The sequence below is a fragment of the Drosophila subpulchrella genome, unplaced genomic scaffold (assembly GCF_014743375.2).
Source record: "Drosophila subpulchrella strain 33 F10 #4 breed RU33 unplaced genomic scaffold, RU_Dsub_v1.1 Primary Assembly Seq354, whole genome shotgun sequence".
In the NCBI taxonomy this organism is placed as follows: Eukaryota; Metazoa; Arthropoda; class Insecta; order Diptera; family Drosophilidae; genus Drosophila; species Drosophila subpulchrella.
Genome location: NW_023665577.1, coordinates 4,871,293 through 4,890,478, shown reverse-complemented (window position 1 = coordinate 4,890,478; position 19,186 = coordinate 4,871,293). Strand labels below are relative to the sequence as shown.

Here is a 19,186-nt window from a genome sequence, read left to right as displayed (position 1 = left end):
AATATTTCCAATTCTACTAAATTTTAACTTGCCCTAATTAACTTACTTTTGCTATTTTTATGTAATTAGTTTTTTGTAATTGCTTATATTTTAGGATCTGCTTAAGACGAAGCAATATGAATTATTTTATTCATTACGAAACACCAATTAAATTAATCCAGAGATACCACATTTGGCTGGTCAGCTTTGTCGGGTTCTGAATGGGTCTGCGATTCCAAACGAGACTTAAGAGGTTGAATGCTCGGTGGGTCCGGAACCCGGAACTTGATAGTTTCGCAGAAGTGCTGGGTATCCAGGTCCTCAATCAAAGGACTTATCTGACCAGTGGTGGGGCTCGTCAGGGGTTCGGTGTCCTTACGAATAAACTGCAGGCCAAGAAAGCGCATCATGTCCACCTGGCTTATAGTATCCTGTTCAGGGAAATGTTCCTGTTCTTCCTGTTCCTTAGCGTTAGGATCCTCCATTCTATGTTCAAAGTTAGGCATGCTCGAAAACTAATAGCTTTTGACGAATGCTGGTCAACAAATATTGTTGCTCAAAGAAAAAATAAAAAGTTTTATTGTCAGATATCAGATGAACTGACAGCTATGACAGATAAGGCAACACACACAAGACCGTAAATAAGAGCTATTTAAGATTTTTATTTCAAAAGGCCTACTGTGAATTGTATTTTTTTTAACCAATTTGGCTGATTAAGAATTTAAAATTAGTAGTAGGCCTTTGAAAATAAAAATCTCAAATATACCTGCTTAGTAGGCTCTGATTTGATGGTGACAACAGCTTACAAGTGAAACCATTATTATATTTCAGTTTTATTCGGACTTCCAACCGAGAAGGTCCCCTGGCAGTGAACAATTTATAATCCTAAAATCGGTGTGACAAAATTTTCGTTTATTCAAATAACTATTATTTACGGTTCTTTTTTTTAGTAGGCTCTAAATTTATGGTGACAACGGCATTCAAGTGAAACCAAAATTATATTTCAGTTTTATTCACACATCCAACTGGGAAGGTCCCAAAAAGTGAACCATTTTTAGTCTTCGAATTTCTGCGACAATTTTCGTTAATTCAAATAATTTATTTACGGTATGTGCCTAGTAGGCTTTGAATTGATTGTGACAGCAGCTTTGGGTTAAAACTAAATTTATATTTCAGTTTTATTCATACACCCAACTGAGAAGGTCTCAAACAGTGAATAATTTTATACCCCAGAATTACTGCGACAAAACTTTCGTTTATTCAAATAACACTTATTTGCGGTATGTGCTTAGTAGGCTCCGAATTTTTTGTGACAACAGCATTCATCTAAAACTAAATCGGTTTTTCAGTTTTTCATAAATCTAACTGAGAAGGTCCCAAACTGAAGTGAACCATTTTTAATCCAAGAGTTCCTGCGACAGAATTTTCGATTTCAAATTATAGTTTACGGTATGTGCTCAGTAGGCTCTGAATTGATTGTGACAACAGCTTTCATCTAAAAGTAAATTTATATTTCAGTATTATTCACACGTCTAGCTACGAAGGTCCCTGTGCCAAATTTTCCGTTTATTCGCCTTGATAATCTCGTTGTACAAATCGTTTCCCTCGCAGGTGCGCTCGCCGATTCCCGCGAAGAGGGTGTATCGAGGATACTTCGGTTTTGCAGGAATCGGTAAGCGCACGTGTTAGGGGAACGATTTGGAGAATGAGACGCCGCCCAAGGAGTCTATTCAGTCTTTGGATAGCCGGGAAATGTACGATTTGATTTCAAGTGACGGGTAAAGATTCGTTGTAAATGGCATAAGCTTACACTCATTAATTGGTTCAACAATATTGGATTGGGTATCCAGCAATGCCACTTCGGCCATGACCCGTGGACACCTTGTGTCGTTGGAAGTCCACCAATTACGGCTAGAATCCCTATATTGAATGCGGTAGCAGCATTTCGCCGAGACAAATGCTCCAAAAATGGTAAGAAAGATACTCTTATACCAAATTTTTTTATTTTTTATTATTAATTGTAATCTTCTAATCTTTACAAACGGAACGGAACAAACGTAACGTATTTGACTAAAACATTATATAAACCAGCAAAATGTAAAAGAACAGGTGCAGAAAAATCCAGAACCAGTAAACCCTGCAAGATAAATAATATTTCTTATTATGTTATAGTAATAGAATGTAGAATTTCAAATTTATGGTCTTTGTTAGTGTTCAAAGAATTAACTTGGATTTACAGATTTATTTTATTTAATTTATTTATTTTTTATCTTTATTTAAATATGGAAAGCGGAAAAAGTGGGAAGGCTCACCTGGTCACCATGAACTTGTTCGAGTCGACGGTGAACTTTTCGCGGTGCAGATATTTGTTGATCCCAATCATGTGACGCCGGACATAATCATCGTAGTCCAGCTCCTCCAGATTCCAATAGAGCGTGGGATACGTGCCATTGTCAATCATTTCCTTAAAATAGAACCGGCTGCTGTTTTTGAAGATCCATTCGTTCAGCGAGAAAAAGCTACCTGTAAGTAGGTCAATTACGGATTAATTTTTTAATTTTTAATTTATATTTTATATAAACCTGCTAGACAAGCCTGCCGGAATTTCTTGGCAATGGGTGTGACTAGGCGCTTTTTTTGGGCCAACAGGAGAGTTTGCATATCCATAAGCAAGGCGGGAACAAAATGGAGAATCCAGACGGCCAACTCATGTTTGAGAGCACTGCACCTGTACTTGAAATTCGGGAACATAATCATCCGCCTTGTGGGATAAATTCTGGACCACTTCATGGTCAACTCCCCCAGACGCTGCCAAGTGATGGGATTGGTGACTCCAGAGGTGGCGTTACAAATGCTCAAGCTAAAGATCAGGATATTGTAATGAACTGAATTCAAAATAAACTTTAAGCCAACCAACCTGCCCAACTTCGCCTTGCCGACCATCATGATCATGGCATTGACCACAAAGTCCACTGGTATGATGTCACAAATAAGATCCTTGTCGCCCAGAATGCTGCTGATGCCGCCCTTGCCGATCTCCATCATTATCCCGCTGATAGCCTGGATATTATCAATCCAACCGGGATAGGGTTCCTTATAAGCAGCTGTGACTATCGAGGGCCTCACAATCACTATGGGAATCACATCCTTATAGGCATTCACTATCTGCTCGGCAATAGATTTGGTAAAGGTATATGTGTTGACATGCGGACCCTTTATATAGTCGGCCAGGCGATTCAAGTAATCGTCGGGAATTTTCTGGGTGGCAGCCAGAAACTGTCGCCAATCCACTGGCGGCATGGTGGGGTACACCTGCTCATCCACATACTTCCTACCAGGATTGCAGTATGCCGTCGAAACGTACAGAAAGCTCTAAAAAATATTTGTTTTAAAATAAAGTTAAACCAAAAAAAAATAAACTTACCCTTAATTGAGTCATTTCCCTGCAAAGCTCTAGAAGATTATAGGTGGCCTGGGAATTGACACGGGCTGACACTTTCAAGCACTCATTAAAGCGTACCTGGAATTTAAACCCAATACTAGAAAAACCTTTGGGGATTTCCCACTCAAACTAACCGTTGCTGCACTGTGGAAAATAATGTTCACCTCGGCACACAAAACAGCTCTGTCGCACTCATTTAAACCTGTTGGTGGAAAACTCTGGTTAAGACATGTGTTCATTGAAGTTTCTCTAAATAAGACACTATACCGAAGTTGTCATCCTCAATGTTGCCAGAGAAGTGAAAGATTTTCTTCAGCCTCTCGGGATGCTGGACTCTCAGACGCTCAAAGATGGGATTCTGGAGGAATCCCCGGAAGCGTTCCGCCACTGTGACCCCGTTCTTGGGCCGGATCAGCATGTAGATGCGTTTGATCTGCGGAAAACTCCAGAGCAGCTTCTCCAGCAGCGTTTTGCCCACGAACCCAGTGGCTCCTAGTTACCGGAGTTTTCTTTAGAAAGATTTTTTAGAGAACTCCACATTATTACCAGTTATGAATACCACAGCATCTTGGTAAATATCCGCCTGGTGCTCCACAATTTCCACTTCGGAGTTTTCCATGATGTGGCCACTTTGAAGCCACAATTGCTACTGATCCGGTGCTGCTCACTTTCCACAAACAACTGGCTTTGCAAAAGAAATGCCTTGGTCCTCGCGAAACAAGTTTTCCATGAAAATGCAAGTGGAAAATGCAATTGACCAACGAAAGTAGCAACTCAGACGTAACATTCGAGCACAAATATATTACATCATATTTAGATGTGGATGTGGACAATGCTGGGTCTTTGGTTCATGATCATGATGATTCGAGTTCATTCAACAAATCATAAAATGCCAACTCAGGCTGCATGTTGGAATTGACCTATAAATTTCTAGTCATTTTTGAATAATATTGTAAAGAAAATATAATGAAAAGAAAGGATAATGAAAAGAAACGAATTAAAGAAAACTTTTTGTATTATTTCAGATCAGTGGCAGATCCATAATTTTGGTTGTGAAGGGAGATTAAAAAAAAATTTGTTGAGCAGAAATTTGGAATATTACATACATATTACATATACTTTTTTACCCCGTGGATCCGCGCATGTTTTAGATTAATTAAATAATTTGTGAGTGAGGCCCAAACTTAAATCAGTTAATTAAAGATAATATAAGAAAACTTTACCTGTAATTTCAGATTATTTAATTCAGATTTATTCAGATTAAGTTATAAATTAGTTTATATATAAAAAACTTAAAAACTTAAATCAATTAAGTGTATGATTTCGAGTAAATATGATATGAAAGAAATCCTAAAACATTATAGGTTTTTTTTCGAGGACTTTTATCAAATGTATATTTCCATTGCACTTGAAATCTTAATAAATAATAAGGCATTCATTTTTAATATATAGTTATCACATTTATTACGATCAAGGAATTTCCCCACCTTAAATGACTCCAAAGATTAGTAGCTTTCCAAAAAATACGCATTCCGATGTTGTTTACCTGGCCAATTGATTAGCTTCAATCACCTCAAGTGCCTGCCTCCCCGTAACATCATCATCATCTTCCCTCGAAACTCCGTACGGATCAACAGCAAAAATAGATCGCATCTCGTCGTCGTCGACCGATATTTGCACATTCAATTAGGAACTTTGCTCCGCTTATTAGGAATGATTTGATTAGCGACGATGTCGTAGGCAGGCACCGCAAGCCGAAGCCCTCGAGTTTACCTGGCCAGGTGAGGTGCTAAGCGAAGTCGCAGTCATGCTGGAGGGTTGGTGCTCCCAAGACGTGGTTACTAAAATTCGCAGTTAAATAAGGATGAAGGAGGAGAATAATCTTCATAGCTTGAGCCGCCGGCTCACGTCTACACCCCTGGATTTGGGCCACCTCTCGCACATCTTCACCTGCATGGATCCCAAGGCCAATGAAGTTTCTGCCTCAAAAACAAATAGTCCCATTGATAACAAAGATGACGATGTGATCACCCATATACTGGGTGACTTTGGACCCTGGCAACTGCGCTCCCTGCTCATCCTGTTCCTCTGCAAGATCCCCGCCGCCTGGTTCATGGCCTGCATCCTGTTCACAGCCCCGGATCTCTATCCCGAGGAGGAGTACAAATGCAATACGAATTCATTTGGACCCGTGGACAACTGCACCGTCTCCCTGGACCACTGCTATGTGATGGTCAACTATGGCGACTCCGGCTACGCCATGCGTCAGTGCCGGAAGTTCCTCTACACCACGGGCTTCCACTCCCTGACCATGGAGTTCGACCTGGTCTGCCTGTGCGACTTCTTTGTGGCCTGGTCCCAGTACTGGCATCTCTTTGGCCTGCTCATCGGCGGAGTGGCGGCCACCAAGTTGATGAGGGTCCTAAGTCCCCGCCAGATTTACGGATCGGGCATCTGGTGCCTGCTCATGTGCAGCCTGCTGATGGGTCTGGTCAAGGATTTCAGTCTTCACTGTGGACTCCGTTGCCTGGCGGCTGTTTCCTGCTGCTTTATGATCACCTCGGGGCATGCTATATGTAAGTAAATATTATTTATAATCTATTCTTTAATAACTTTTATTAACCATTTCAGTTAGTGATATAACAGCGGGTAGATATCGACTGGGAGCCCTCCTGCTCTACGACTGCTTCTGGGCTCTGGGCCTGATCCTGCTGCCAGGATTGGCTTCTGGTGCTCCCAGCTGGCAGCACATATACCTGGGCGTGACCCTTTCTCTGCTGATCATTGTCTTCCTGCTGCCCTGGACTCCGGATTCACCCCGCTGGCAGCTGCTGCACATTAAGGAAACCCAACTGGCCATCGAGCGAACCTTGGGCATCCTGCTGGAGGCAGCCCGCACCAACGGAAGCATCCACAGGGTGTCCAAAGAGTTGCCCCTGCAGTTGGGGCAGCTGAGGGAGAAGCTGCAGGAGCCGAGGCCAGAGGTTTTTTGGATGCAATTGTGGATGGGACAGCGGAGGAGCACTTTTCACTTAGTAGCCGTGCACATGGCACTGGCCACCTTAATGGTGGTCAACACCGGTCTGCTGCTCCATGTGCGATCCTTCGGGAGGGAGCACCTGGTGTCCAACACGCTGGCCATGGGTCTGGCCGAGATGCTGGGCTGCATCCTGGCCCTCCATCTCACCTTCAACCAGAGGGAACACAAGTGGCAGTGGGCCGGAGGATTCGCCATGGTGGTGGGCAGCATCGGTAGCATCTGCTGGTTCCTGGCCGAGGAGAATATGCCCGAGGTGTATGGGCTGACGCTGGGACTGCTGATGGCCTCGCTGCCCCAGGCTGCGGTGGCCTGTGCCCAGTCCATGATCCTGGCCTGCTTGGGTGAGCTGGTGCCCCAGGAGCAGCGCAGTTGCCTCTCCTTCTCCGCCGTCACCTGGGCGAGGGTGTGGCAGCTCTCCGCCTCTTTTCTCACGCTGCTGCGGCAGGTGAGCCCCGCCCTCTCGCTGTCCGCCTTCTGCCTCCTGGTCATCCTGGGCGGCCTGTGCACCTGCTGCCTCGCCACTCCCGTGGGGGATCAGGAACCGGAAGAAGCAACGGTGAATAAGAAGCAGCACCTCATTGCGTATACGTAATAACGTATACGAAGGGTCGACTTTTAGCTTAGTTAGTTTTAGTGTCTGTCAAGTATTCGCAATCAGTATTCGAATTTAGCTTGTTAAACATTCGCTAGTCGCGAATCAAACATTATATTGAGCTGCATACTTTTGGGAATAAATCAAAAGTTAAGTATCTTATGGCGTTCGTCAACTTACTACAATTACTTTACTCTACCTTATTTTTCGACGAACAAATATTTTTTATTGGAACAAATTTCTCAGGTTATGAAAGTTGTTTACGTAGATTTTGTTAGGAGTGGTTACAACGTGTTTTTGCAATTTACAATGTAATACATAAAAATGTTTAAATACGAAAAATAGGACCAAACTTTACGTTAAAGCCTTAAACGTAAAATAAAAAAAATAATTAAAAGCAAATTCCTCAAATACACTAACATATACAATACTAAATTAGAAGAGAAAAATAGATGTTTTAATATTAGATAACTTTGTTTATTTTAAAGATCAGGCTTATGAGAAACACATTTTTGAAATCTTTTGTGGAGTAAAATCCTTAATTTGTTTAAGTTGCTCAAATAGATTTTTTAAATATAGCTAAATCTACACTATGAAACATAAGTCACAAGTTAAAATGTAAATTTAGCATACTATGGAAAGAAATAAGTTAAAATACAATTATACACCACAATAAAAAAATAACGTCAATAAAAAAATGGATGGATAAAATCCTTAATTGGTTTAAATTCCTCCAAAAAATTTTTTAAATATAGCTTAATGTACAGTATGAAACATAAGCCACAAGTTAAAATGTGAATTTAGCATACTATGGAAAGCAATAAGTTAAAATATACACCACAATAAAAAAAAACGTCAATAAAAAAATGGATGGATAAAATCCCTAATTTGTTTAAATTGCTCAAATAGATTTTTTAAATATAGCTTAATCTACAGTATGAAACATAAGCCACAAGTTAAAATGTAAATTTAGCATACTATGGAAAGAAATAAGTTAAAATACAATTATACCACAATAAAAAAAAACGTCAATAAAAAAAGTTCCAGTTAAATGCTTTTTAAGTAAAGCCTCTACCAGTCCCTTTTTTGTTACAGGAGCCTTAACCATTTGGGACCAATGTTCAACCCACAAAACCGACTCACCCAGCGAACACAATCATCCACCAAGCTGACACACATTTGTGTAATACGTATAATAAGCACACATGCCTGGCTAAATATCCGAGCGCATTGCTCTACTAACAACATATTTCTATTTGGTCACCTGTCCCGCCCCCAATATTCCACTATTCCCACCCATCCAAAGCGACAAGCAGAAATCGCAAATCAATAAAATGGAAACCATAAAATTGCCAGAAGCGGCGCCACTACAATTGGCCCTCCACAAATGAGTGTGTCATTCGCGGAGCAGCAGTTGGCGAGGAAGGACCATCCGAGGAGCAGAGAAAAGCCCAAAAGCCACCGCCAAATAAGTCTAGTGGAGGACCGGCTGACCAACTGCTGCTATCCTGGATGCCATGAAACCGAAGAAATCGGCCTTTGCCAACTCATCCACTGGATACGGCAGGAACAAGCACGGCGGACACGGCAAGGGACACTCCCACGGCCAAGGAAATTCCGGCAAGGATAAAGCCGAAGGCGGCGGCAAGGCCAAGACCCGAGAGGCAAAGGATCAGCATGAGCAGAAGGAGGAGGACAAGGACTTGAACTCCGGTTTCGGCGACTATCTTCGCACACCGGAGGGTCTGTAATTGAATATCCCCCAAAATGTATTTCTTTGATATCCTTAATTTTCCCATTTCCTTTTAGCATTTGAGATGATGAAACTATTCGTCTTTGCAAATACAATAATGTTAATTGTCACCATGGCCTGGCCGCATATTAAGGAGCAGTTCTACATGGTCAATCAGTGGCTAGAAAGTTTTCGCGAAGAGCATCAGCAGTAAAGCCTTAGAATCTATCAAACAAACAAGTGAATCAAGTTAAATCAGACGTTACAAAATGGTGGGACCCTTTATGCAGGGCCTTTTCTTGATTGGCATCATCTACTGGTATTCCAAGGGCATGATGTCCATGATCAACGACTATTACAGAAGCGAGTTCCAGCGAAAGTTGCAAGCGGAACCATCGAAGCCAAAAGCAGAGGTACCCATCAATGTGGACAACTTTATGGACTATGTTAGGGAGTTGGAGTCTCCAGATGAAGTGGTTAGAGACCCCAAGAAAGGATCGGAATCTCCTCATCTAAGAAAGACCTACAGCCACACACTTTTGCGATTCCTAGAGATCACTGGCGCGCTACCAGCTTTTGATGTTTGTCTTACCACCAGCAACATAAGATAGCTTATCCTATAACAATTGTATTTAGTGTGTTTTATATGACTTTCGTAGAATAAAGAATCATCTTAAAAAAATGAATTGCATACTTATAGGTTAAATAGGTTTACTTATACACACAACTTTTTAAAGAAATGTATCACACCCTCCAGTGGTCATCGTTAAAAAGTATAACAAGGCATTTTGCTCCTACTTGGAGTTTTCAGCTTTTTATTTAAACTTTAGCAGAATATATTCGTGTGTTTCCAGCATCAGCTCACTTACTAACCTATTCACAAAACCGTATAAACGTGCTAATTTTTAAAAATACGATGGAGTATATCGATTTGGTCTGTCCTATGCAGTTTTCGAATTATTATATTGCACTCTCATAAGTAAGCTCTTTTCCCATAAAGATCTGGTCATTGCTAGTTACACCTTTGAAGCAAGTGGTGAACATTTAGTTATACGCAGATATGATTCAAATGTGTAGGTAGTTGATTTTGGAAGTTATTTCAACTGTAGGCCTATAAAAGGTGCTGTAATTTTCTGTACTCAGGTATTTTTCATGTGGCACAATTTTAGTAGTTTGAAGACACCTCAAAGCTGAGGATTTTGATTTAAAGAGGTCTGAGTGTGATTAATGTTAAGTTATTACCAATTTCATAAGAGATCCACATTCTAATATATACTACGCCCACCTGCTCCTAACCAATTTCTATAAGTAACTTAACAAACAATAACGAACAAAGAAAAATACTTTTCTGGTAAAATCATATTCATATTTTTTAATGTATATTTTATATACACAACAGTTCATCATACATAATTTTATTATAAAATAAAAATAATAATAGTTGCATTACAAATTAATAAAGCAAAAATACAAAATATAGTACATCATACATCAAAATGATAACTCATTGAAAATGTACCTGGTGATTTGAATAAATCAAATGAATACATGGGAATTAGTTCTGTACTAGCCCGAATTTAAAATGGAGCAATAGCGTTCATGCTTTAACCGAAATAATAATTTTAATAAAAGGAAATCACAATGTCTTTCGTTGGAAAAGGAAATAATATTGACTCAAGAGCAATGCAAAAAATTAAGGAAACACAAAACCTTTCTGATGTATCACAACCTTTCAAACAAGGATTAACAATTGAGAGCTCGCTTGGGCTAACAAATCAAATTTCGACAATTGAGTTATGGTGGCCTACTAAACACTATATATGCATACGTAAGTGGATATCGCTTGATATATTGTTATATGGCTAAACACGTACAAATTAGATTGCTTATGAACAAGGCAAAAATACAAATGCAGAATACGCAGAGACTCTTCTCTCTATAATGCACAATGTCTCCTTACCGCAAGGATCATTTGAATTATATAAATATATATATTACTGTGCGTTCAAGTCTTAACGAGTAAACAGTAACACCTAATGACTCTGATGCCGTTCCCAATGCACGGCTCCATTTTCCCCTCTAATCCGAGGTTTTCCAATTTGTGGGAGGTGGTGGCGCTGGCACCGTTGGCCTCTTGGGCGTTTGAAATGAGTTCGGGGAAATAGGTGTCGTGGCTTGGGGCTGCGCCTGCTGCTGATTTTGCTCTGCAGCTGTTACAGGCTGGTCGTGGTTGTGATTGTTTTCCTTGGTCGCTGGTGGCTCCTCCCGCGTTCCATTCGTTTCGGTGTTTTCCTGACGAAGCTTATCAAGAAAATGTTCCGTTTTAAATCGTACACTGCCATTGCCATTATCAATTGTCGCCTGAGTGGGAGTCGAAGCGCCCTCATCGTCGCTCTTTCCATCTAGCTTGGGCACCCCGACCCCCAGCACAGTCGGCCGCTTGGGCAGCAGAGGCTTCTGCGGCACATCAGGCTTTAACTTGAAGCTGCCAATGCTGTCGGTGCTCTTGCGATCGGCCGTGGGAGAGGGCAGGTTGTCCAGCCCGAAGAACTGCGTCCGCGTCATCGGAACAGGCTTGGCTGGCGTTACTGGAGGCGGGGGCTGTGGTTCCAGCTGCGTCTGCGTTTGCTGGTTAGCGGCTGGTAATTGAAACTGCGGCAGATTTGGTAGCGGCGGCTTGGCGGGCTTCTCCTGCTGGACCGGCGTCTGCTGGGGAAACAGCTCCTTGGCATGAGGCCGGTGCGAGGTCTGTGATGTGGTCATAATTGTGCCGTTTCCATTAGTGGTAGGCGGCGAGGGAGCATTGGCTTTCTGCCTGCGTAATGTACCGTAGCGTGGACTCTCCATGACTTCTACAAATGAAAATGTAATGTTGTCGTTAAGTATGTTAGGAGCGTTAAATACAAAATAGTCTACATTTTGGTAACTAAAGCTAAGCTTGAAAACTTTCTGTACTTAAACTCAGTTCTATATTTATATCCCGCTTTCCCTGGATATTAATAAATCACATTTTTCTTTTAATTACTGCTTATAATATATAATAATATAGTGTACACTAATTAATCTAACCCTCCGATACCATTTACTTCCATAGGCAGTACTATAAATTTGGTTCCAATCCATTTTATTGCACAAAAATACAACCACTATTAACGGACAAACTTTAACAGCTTCTTGATATGTAAGAAATATTTTTAAAAATAGCATAGGTCACATGAAAATACTAACAGTGGAATTCTCGAATGTTTCGTTGTTAAAAGGCAATAAAAAAAAACTCGTCATAAGTCGAATACTGTGTAGTGGCCCACTTCATAGAATTCCGACTGTCCAGTATGCTTACCACTATCGTTTTTATCCAGGTTCTCGTTGGAGGAGTTCGATTTGCTCTTGCCCTCGACGAAAAGCTTTTGCTTCTGCAGGGTCAGATAGAACTCGACTTCGCCGCTGAAGAAGAAGTCCCACTGACTGATTAGCAGCTCCACGATGATGTTGGCCGCCGAGGAGCTGTTCACTTGGCCGATGTAGTCGGCCGGGGCGTTGCTGCTCTTGTCGATCCGTGGCCACAACATGTTCGGCGACATAACGATAGCCAGGTTCTGCGAGCTCATCTTGTTAAGCGCTGAGCGCTGCTGCACGATTGCCAGAAAGCGGGTGAGGTATCGTAGGTTAGCATAGTTCTCCTTGGGCAGCTTGTTCAGAGTGGCCTTGATCTCCGTCTTCCGTTCGTTCTCGCTATGCCGTTCGGCGATCCGTATGAAGTCCTTGTACAGGCCATAGGTGAGCAGGGGCTCGGGCAACTCGCGCAAGTAAAGCTTGAGTATGGAGCCAATGACATGGGGGTCCTGGTAGTCCAGCGGCAGAGGTGTCTTTACGTGCTGCGCCTCCAGGGCGTGCTTCATCCGGCGCAGCTTTGTGCTGGCGCAGCCGACGCGCAGCAGACCCTCCTCCTCCAAGCCGTGCTCCAGCAGGCAGCAACAGCACAGCTCCACGATGTAAGAGATCTCGCGGTTGGTGGATGTCAGGTGCTCCTTCAGCGAGGTGCCAAAGCGAGACTTTTCGGTGCCCTGAATGGTGTCCTGGATGCGGGCCAGCGAGGCGTTCACGTGCTGCAGGGCCCGCTCGTGATAGTTTCTTTGGTTGAGTACATAGTCGCGGATGCAGCTGACGATCTCGTCCTCTTTGGCAATCAGTTCCAGCATCTGGGCCGCCCAGGCATCCCGCTCCTTTTCCAGCTTCAGCTCGCACTCCTCCTGCTGGCTCTTGATGTGGTTCACCTTGGCCGCTGGTTCCTCCAGCCGGATCGCCGCCTGCGGGAGTAAAACAGTAAAGTGATTAGTATAACAGATAAGAATCAGTGCCAGGGAAATCGTCACATTGCGAAAGGAACAAAGTTCAAGCACGCAAAATATCTTATCTGCTGGGCCACTACTGAAAATAGTTTTTCGCATGACTAATGGAAGATACCTGTACAGCAGGAAAAGTTTGCGGGCCAGATACAAAAATAGATCGACCTCAACCGCAGCCCGCAAGCCAGCTGTTACCGCTCTCTCATCAAGGTCTTTGTTTAAACCGGACAATGGGTTCGATATGGGTTTTAGCGCACATGCGCCAGTGCATTGGGGCCACTGACTGAATTGACTGAGTCATAAAGTTACTTTTGGGAAGAAAGCCTGATAAGAAATGCAATTGAACTCAGGTGAATACTTTTAAAATAAATGAAAGGGAAAGGGGTTCTCAAATAAGAAACAATAAGTGTTTTAGGCGCATTCTATAGATAAAAACACTGGTATAAAGAACAATAAAATATAATATAAACAATTCGCTAAGGAAATAATATATAAAAAATATGATGACTTGGAAAGCAGCAAAGATATGAGCCAATTAATTTCTTCAGATAGTTTATAATCGCATTGCTATTTTGGAATTTTCGGCGACTAAGCAATACAACGAATTTTAAAGTGTATGATTAAAGACCCACTGATCCAGCGTTCGGCGTAAATAACAAAGTTCCTGCTTTATGATGTAAGTTTTGCTTACAACAGCATTACCCATTGTGTGTAAACAAACTACTGCTGGCATTCATCACCCGATCCCGTATCATAACGCCGCTAAAAATAAACAAATCGTGACAAATTGCTGTAAGTACACCCGACGCTATCTGCAGCCAGAAGACAATGGCAGCCACCTAACTATCAACTCCTGGCCCTCCCCTGCCCACCTTCGAATCGAATCATTTGCATTGACAGAGTGTGACTGAGTCACATCATTTCCATGAGCCGCAACCTCTCGCTGACCTACATCCCCACGAGTTGGCACCACAAGTTACACATTCCGGGCACCAAAGTTAGCACTTCCAAAGGCAGTCGAGTCGTGTGCTTATAAGTATTGTATTTTTGCGGATCGGATCCATGTCAGGGAGTGCAATTAGAACAGCACCAGGTCGTTGAGCGTCTGATTAGCGAATTATGGCAAGTCGACGGTCGTTTTTATATGGGACTCAGTTGGCGACGATAAGATAAGCGGGGAGTGTAAATAACTACGGTTTCCAGTTCTCTGATATGCCAATGGTCAGTGGCGGTGGTGTGGCGTCCATTTCAATTATGATGTCACTGCCGCCAAGTCAATGAACGTCTTCCGATACCTTAAACAGACAACATACATCAACAAATACAGCGGCTAGTCATCCCCGACCGATGTCTTGATATGGCAACTGGCGTCGTGATTTGTACAAAATAAAGCGGAAAGAAAAAACGAGCAAAAACTGAAAACAATGAAACTCAAAAAGTAACTTTTTGTGTCCAGATAGCCGGCCATAACTGTTCGGTTCCACACTTGTAGACGCCAATGGACAGAACCAATCGGGTGTCAAGAAATTGGAACACCAAAGAGCCGTTCATCCCATCCCGCCTCCCACTCCAGGTTCCCCCACTCGGTGATAGGGCGACAACGACAAGTATCGGATTCGTATCATAAAAACGTAAACGGCAAAAGCGAAACGCACGGCAAACAAACAATATAATAGAAACTGGCGTGAGATAAAGCCAGAATGGAAGAAAAAAGACCATCCAACGACGTCAGCAACAACAACAACAATAGTAATAATAATAAATGGAAATTAAAAATTGATTGCTTCTTGGCATCCGCCTGAGTACAGTGGTAATGCATTGATTGGAAAGTGGGGGTTCGGTTTTGCTTGGTAGTTTTATGACATTTAATTCGGGGAACGGCCGTTCTGGGAATTCCAATTGAAGCTTTTCAAGTCGGGTGTTGTTCTCACTCCATAAGAACGCTTCTTGTTTACATTTCACCAAACTTGAACTTGTGATACAAATAAATATCCGAACCACAGTGCCATTTTGCTGAGAGGGATATACATACTCTACCGCCAACTACCGACAAGCGTTGTTATTCTTCGTTAATCAGAGACAACCTCGCGATTGGATTTTGTTTGGTGAAAAACGAAAACCAAATATCACCCGAATCACTTGACCAGCTGAGGTAGTTTTTGGCGGCCCCTTATTTCCAACGAGCAGATTTCTTAATTAATTTAACAATCTCCCATTGTCATCGGGCGCAGTTTCGTGAAAACGGAAATCCAACATTATTCACTCTCTCTGGCCCGTTTCTCTGGCCTCCTCAACGAACATACATAGACGTAATGCCTAATCCGAGTTAGATTTATGATCGGCAACGGCGCACTCACCTCATGACTGCGCTTCAGCGAGGTGTACTCCTGTAGAGTGCGCGATACGTTGCGCTTAAGCGTCGAGATCTCCTGGATCTCCTTGTCCAAGATGTTCTTCAGCCGCCTCACCACCTTGGTCTCCGTCTCCAGTTCGCTCTCGATAATGCACTCGGCCATCGTCTTCTCCAGCTCGCCTGCAATCGGGAAGCACATAGAGAAATTAGTATAGCACATACCACACTTAGCTCCCCCATAAAATATATGTCTATCTATATCTATGAACTCAGTCAAAATAAGCAAATAATATCTTCTCATTGGAATGATTCATATCTTATAAACAACAGAAACATCATATATAGTTATTAATATTCGAATGCTCATACCATCTTGACAGTTTTATCAATCATTTGTGGATGACAATCAAGGAATGTAACTTGGAGTATAGTTTTCTGTGTGTATCTTGAGGTCTCTTGCTATTCCACCCGCAAGTGAGGAAGTCAATGCTTATTTAAGACCTTATCGCCAAGCGGTAGCTGCGAAGATGTTGGCGTGCCGGTTTCCAGTTGCCGGAGTGGCTCCGCTTTGATGCGGGCGGGATTCGGGCAATCCGACGGGGGAGGTGGCTGGCGAATAGGTTGACGAGCTGAGTAAGCAAAATTGTGATAATTGTGTTGAGTGCCCCGGGACTCGAGCCTCAGCCGCTGAGCCCGCAATGAAGTCAGAGCAGAGGCAAAGGCAAAGAGGTCGCACCGCAGAAACAAGAGGGAGTCCGAAGCGAAGCAACGTCGCCACTGGAGTATAACATTCGAGATATGCTCGCTTTTGGCTCCCCTTTGCTGAATGGGTTGAATTGAAGCGCATCGTGGCTAACAATAAAAGTTGCAAAGGGCGCACAGTGGGTTAAAGTGAGATGATATCGCTATGTAATTACCGCCATAACAGACGCGACAAAAAGCTAATTTTAGTGTGGTAATTTTGGGTTTTTGTGAGTCTGGAGCTGTTTTTAATCGAGGCACTTAGGTGCTTTTCTTTGCTAGGGCCATCAAAAGATTATATAGGCAAATATTACTTTGAAAAAATATTTAAAAGTTGAATTAAAAAAAAAAAAAAACTTTAATGTGGTCTACAATAAAATAAGACCCATTTTTTAATGTAACGTAGCATAGGCGAAAAACACTAATTTTGTTGAAGTACCTAACCTTTTTAGTTTAAGCAAATTTCTCTCTTATTTAAGTTTGTAATAATACTTCGTGTTTTTAAAGAGAGTTGAGGCGAAAGATTAAAATTACTATGAGTATACACTGTATTCACAAAGCTTTAACTTGAAGCTCCGCATATGAAATACCATTTCTTATGTCATCTCCTAACGACTTATCTTTGCTTATAACTTGATTTTATAATATATACTTTTAACCAATGAGATTTGAAAGAAATTTGCAAATGAAAACTAAGACAGGTTGAATAATAAACCATAAAATAATATAATGACAATTTCCTATATATCATTTCCCTAGCGAAAGGAAATGGTCTTTGGTTGCCGGTGCGATTGATTTCCCCAGTTTGACCTAATTATAATTCTCCGACTGTTCGAATGGATCTCTTACTTAACCCATGGACACACGTTCACTGTGGCTATGATAGATGCATGTGGAAACGTTCGTGTCTAATCAGGAACGTGGGGACCTGGAGCTGGGACTGGGGAAACGGAGGGGTTCCGGAGATCCCTGGCCGTTACACAACCGCCGCTGGTCTTGAACCACTGCGAGGTTGCAGCTGCAACTGCAACAGAAACTGCAAACCAAATTGCAATTGACGCACACGCATCTGCGGATATGCGGAATGCAAAGTGCTCGAAAGGGGGAAACAGCGAATGGAAACAATATACAGAAAATAACACTCGGAATGAGTAATACGGCCTAGGGGGAGCGCCCACAAAACAAATGAGCAGTGGAGAAGAGATCATGACGATACACACGATGATGTATGAATTTGGCTCAGACTTTTACTTTTACTAGCCAGCCAGGCAGCATAATTATCGCCGTTTACTGGGCATTGTTAACCCTCTTCGCGGGCGATGTGTAACAAATTTAAATGAAATGCTCAGTAAATCCCATTGAAAAAGGGCAATAAAAGCGGGCGCATGTGGGGGCGGGCTAACTTGGCTGGCAAAACAAAAAAGGTGTATAAATAGATAATGCCGAAACCGCAAATAATAACCGATACTGCGGGCGAACGGCGAATCGTTTGCAAAGAAAGCAGCGAAAAAGTCATAATAAAAATTATAATAATGATTAAAAAAAGCCGTCGATGTTGATGTTGCCGTTTGCAGTTGAGAAATGTAAATGCCACAAGGCCAAGCGACAAGGCGAGGCCGCCAATACACACAGACAAACCGAAGCCCGTGACACAGTCATCCGCGAGTGTTCTCCACTCTCCGTTCCATTGGCCCCCTGAAGCCCCTACGTCTATACGTGTGCCATTGTGCATGTCTGGCGGCGATTATCGGATTTGGAACGAACGACAACCACTGTGCGCGTTATCAGCAGCGCCAACATGACATTTGGCAGGGGCGCAGGGAGGGGGGTGTGAGGATGGCGTAAAACCCGCTCAAGGATGTAGTTCAGATATAAATTCTTTTATAAATTACTTCTGAGATAATACTTAAGTTCTTCAAAATTATGTGATTAACGGCGAAAATATTAAAAGTTTATCCAGCTCAAGGATTTCATTTAGGGAAAATCTGTTGTTCTATAAACTACTTCTAAAGAGTAGTAACACATTACATTAACTGGGAGCATCATGAAATACTAGCAAGATAAGCCGCTCAAAAAGCCCCAGCCCACCCTTTTAAGTTGTTTACTACATAACAAATAAAAACAATAGGCCCTTGATAGCATTTAAATAACAAAGTACAACCCCCTTGAATTCCCCTCTACGCCACTGATTCCCACGCACAGGAAATCCCGATAGCCCCCGATAACTAACCGCAATTGGCGAGGACCTTCTGCAGCGGCATGTCCTTGGGCAGCTCCTTGGCGGACTCGTCCAGGGCCTGGGCGATCTTGTAGTGGCTGTTCTTCTTGGTCCGCTTGTCCTGCTCCTCGGTGCTGCCGCTGCCACTGCCTCCTCCGCCGCTCAGCGCCGGCAACTTGCGGACAATCTTTTCGATGGTGTCCCGATACCTGTCCACCTGCCGTTCGATCGTCTCCAGCTCGGAATCCTTGCAGTCCGATTTGGTGGATCTGCGGGTGGGGAAAAGGGGGGTTGACATGGGTTAACCGCGGGTTAGGTCATCATCAGTAGCCCGCTGCTGCTGCCTTTGTTATTGTTGTTGTCATCGGGTTTTTGTTATTGCTGCAGTTGCTCTGTCGGTTTTTTTGTGTTTTGGTGATGAGGCAACACCTGTCTGTCCACCTGGAGCGCATTCACACACACCTACAGACGCAGACGAGCCGTCGAATGGCTGGCCTTTGAACTTACCTTGACAGATTCTCGGCTGCTATTTTGATTTTCGCAAACTGCCTCTTCATCTTGGCTGTTTCGCTATTTCCCCGCTCGCGTCTCCAACTTAAACTGAACTTCTGTGTGTTTGCTCGCGATGTGTAATTAGCTAGGCATTGAGTAAATACTTAAAACTGGCAAATTAGTCATTCTTCAACGATGTTTTACGAAAAAGTGAGTCGAGGCGAGTGTGACCGCAGCGGGAGCGCTAAGAA

At 42.7% G+C, this 19,186-nt stretch overlaps 5 protein-coding genes and 1 long non-coding RNA gene across 8 annotated transcripts; 4 read left to right on the top strand and 2 right to left on the bottom strand.

The window, feature by feature from the left end:
- The first annotated feature begins 730 nt into the window (after positions 1–730).
- LOC119560116 lies at positions 731–2,710 on the top strand. 3 transcript variants are annotated; one of them, XR_005221007.1, is made up of 8 exons: positions 731–873; positions 933–1,086; positions 1,156–1,259; positions 1,329–1,428; positions 1,498–1,757; positions 1,830–1,950; positions 2,270–2,504; positions 2,569–2,710. It is a non-coding gene; the product is annotated as an uncharacterized LOC119560116 (long non-coding RNA). The 3 variants fall into 3 exon arrangements; XR_005221006.1 differs by having other exon boundaries at positions 1,498–1,950; XR_005221008.1 differs by having other exon boundaries at positions 808–873; positions 930–1,086; positions 1,498–1,950.
- Positions 2,050–4,181, bottom strand: LOC119560115 (putative fatty acyl-CoA reductase CG5065). Its single transcript, XM_037873463.1, has 8 exons — positions 3,968–4,181; positions 3,689–3,913; positions 3,556–3,623; positions 3,404–3,499; positions 2,897–3,351; positions 2,562–2,839; positions 2,292–2,502; positions 2,050–2,116 (listed from the first exon to the last, which is right to left on the bottom strand). Exons 1-8 carry the CDS (start codon positions 4,038–4,040, stop codon positions 2,050–2,052), a joined length of 1,473 nt encoding a protein of 490 aa, XP_037729391.1. The 5' UTR covers positions 4,041–4,181.
- Positions 4,182–5,235: 1,054 nt separating this feature from the next.
- LOC119559856 (solute carrier family 22 member 3) lies at positions 5,236–7,209 on the top strand. The gene is made up of 2 exons (XM_037872961.1): positions 5,236–5,997; positions 6,053–7,209. Exons 1-2 carry the CDS (start codon positions 5,286–5,288, stop codon positions 7,051–7,053), a joined length of 1,713 nt encoding a protein of 570 aa, XP_037728889.1. The 5' UTR covers positions 5,236–5,285; the 3' UTR covers positions 7,054–7,209.
- A 1,237-nt stretch (positions 7,210–8,446) lies between these two features.
- Positions 8,447–9,036, top strand: LOC119559857. The gene is made up of 2 exons (XM_037872962.1): positions 8,447–8,796; positions 8,863–9,036. The coding sequence occupies exons 1-2, from the start codon at positions 8,571–8,573 to the stop codon at positions 8,997–8,999; spliced, it is 363 nt and encodes a 120-aa protein (XP_037728890.1). The 5' UTR covers positions 8,447–8,570; the 3' UTR covers positions 9,000–9,036.
- Positions 9,017–9,467, top strand: LOC119559858. The gene has a single exon (XM_037872963.1). The coding sequence runs from the start codon at positions 9,055–9,057 to the stop codon at positions 9,394–9,396; it is 342 nt and encodes a 113-aa protein (XP_037728891.1). The 5' UTR covers positions 9,017–9,054; the 3' UTR covers positions 9,397–9,467.
- Positions 9,468–9,652: 185 nt separating this feature from the next.
- LOC119559855 (rho GTPase-activating protein 92B) lies at positions 9,653–19,154 on the bottom strand. Its single transcript, XM_037872959.1, has 5 exons — positions 18,951–19,154; positions 18,456–18,712; positions 15,489–15,664; positions 12,126–13,092; positions 9,653–11,637 (listed from the first exon to the last, which is right to left on the bottom strand). Exons 1-5 carry the CDS (start codon positions 18,998–19,000, stop codon positions 10,865–10,867), a joined length of 2,223 nt encoding a protein of 740 aa, XP_037728887.1. The 5' UTR covers positions 19,001–19,154; the 3' UTR covers positions 9,653–10,864.
- Positions 19,155–19,186: the final 32 nt, after the last annotated feature.

Coding starts and splice junctions, on each gene's coding strand:
- LOC119560115 (XM_037873463.1), bottom strand. CDS start 4,040: ATGGAAAACTCCGAAGTGGAAATTGTGGAGCACCAGGCGGATATTTAC. Junction 3,624..3,688: donor CATTGAGGATGACAACTTCG/GTATAGTGTCTT, acceptor TTCCACCAACAG/GTTTAAATGAGTGCGACAGA. Junction 2,840..2,896: donor GGCAAGGCGAAGTTGGGCAG/GTTGGTTGGCTT, acceptor CCTGATCTTTAG/CTTGAGCATTTGTAACGCCA.
- LOC119559856 (XM_037872961.1), top strand. CDS start 5,286: ATGAAGGAGGAGAATAATCTTCATAGCTTGAGCCGCCGGCTCACGTCT. Junction 5,998..6,052: donor CACCTCGGGGCATGCTATAT/GTAAGTAAATAT, acceptor TAACCATTTCAG/TTAGTGATATAACAGCGGGT.
- LOC119559857 (XM_037872962.1), top strand. CDS start 8,571: ATGAAACCGAAGAAATCGGCCTTTGCCAACTCATCCACTGGATACGGC. Junction 8,797..8,862: donor CTATCTTCGCACACCGGAGG/GTCTGTAATTGA, acceptor ATTTCCTTTTAG/CATTTGAGATGATGAAACTA.
- LOC119559858 (XM_037872963.1), top strand. CDS start 9,055: ATGGTGGGACCCTTTATGCAGGGCCTTTTCTTGATTGGCATCATCTAC.
- LOC119559855 (XM_037872959.1), bottom strand. CDS start 19,000: ATGAAGAGGCAGTTTGCGAAAATCAAAATAGCAGCCGAGAATCTGTCA. Junction 15,665..18,455: donor GAAGGTCCTCGCCAATTGCG/GTTAGTTATCGG, acceptor TCCCGATTGCAG/GCGAGCTGGAGAAGACGATG. Junction 11,638..12,125: donor CCTGGATAAAAACGATAGTG/GTAAGCATACTG, acceptor TTTCATTTGTAG/AAGTCATGGAGAGTCCACGC.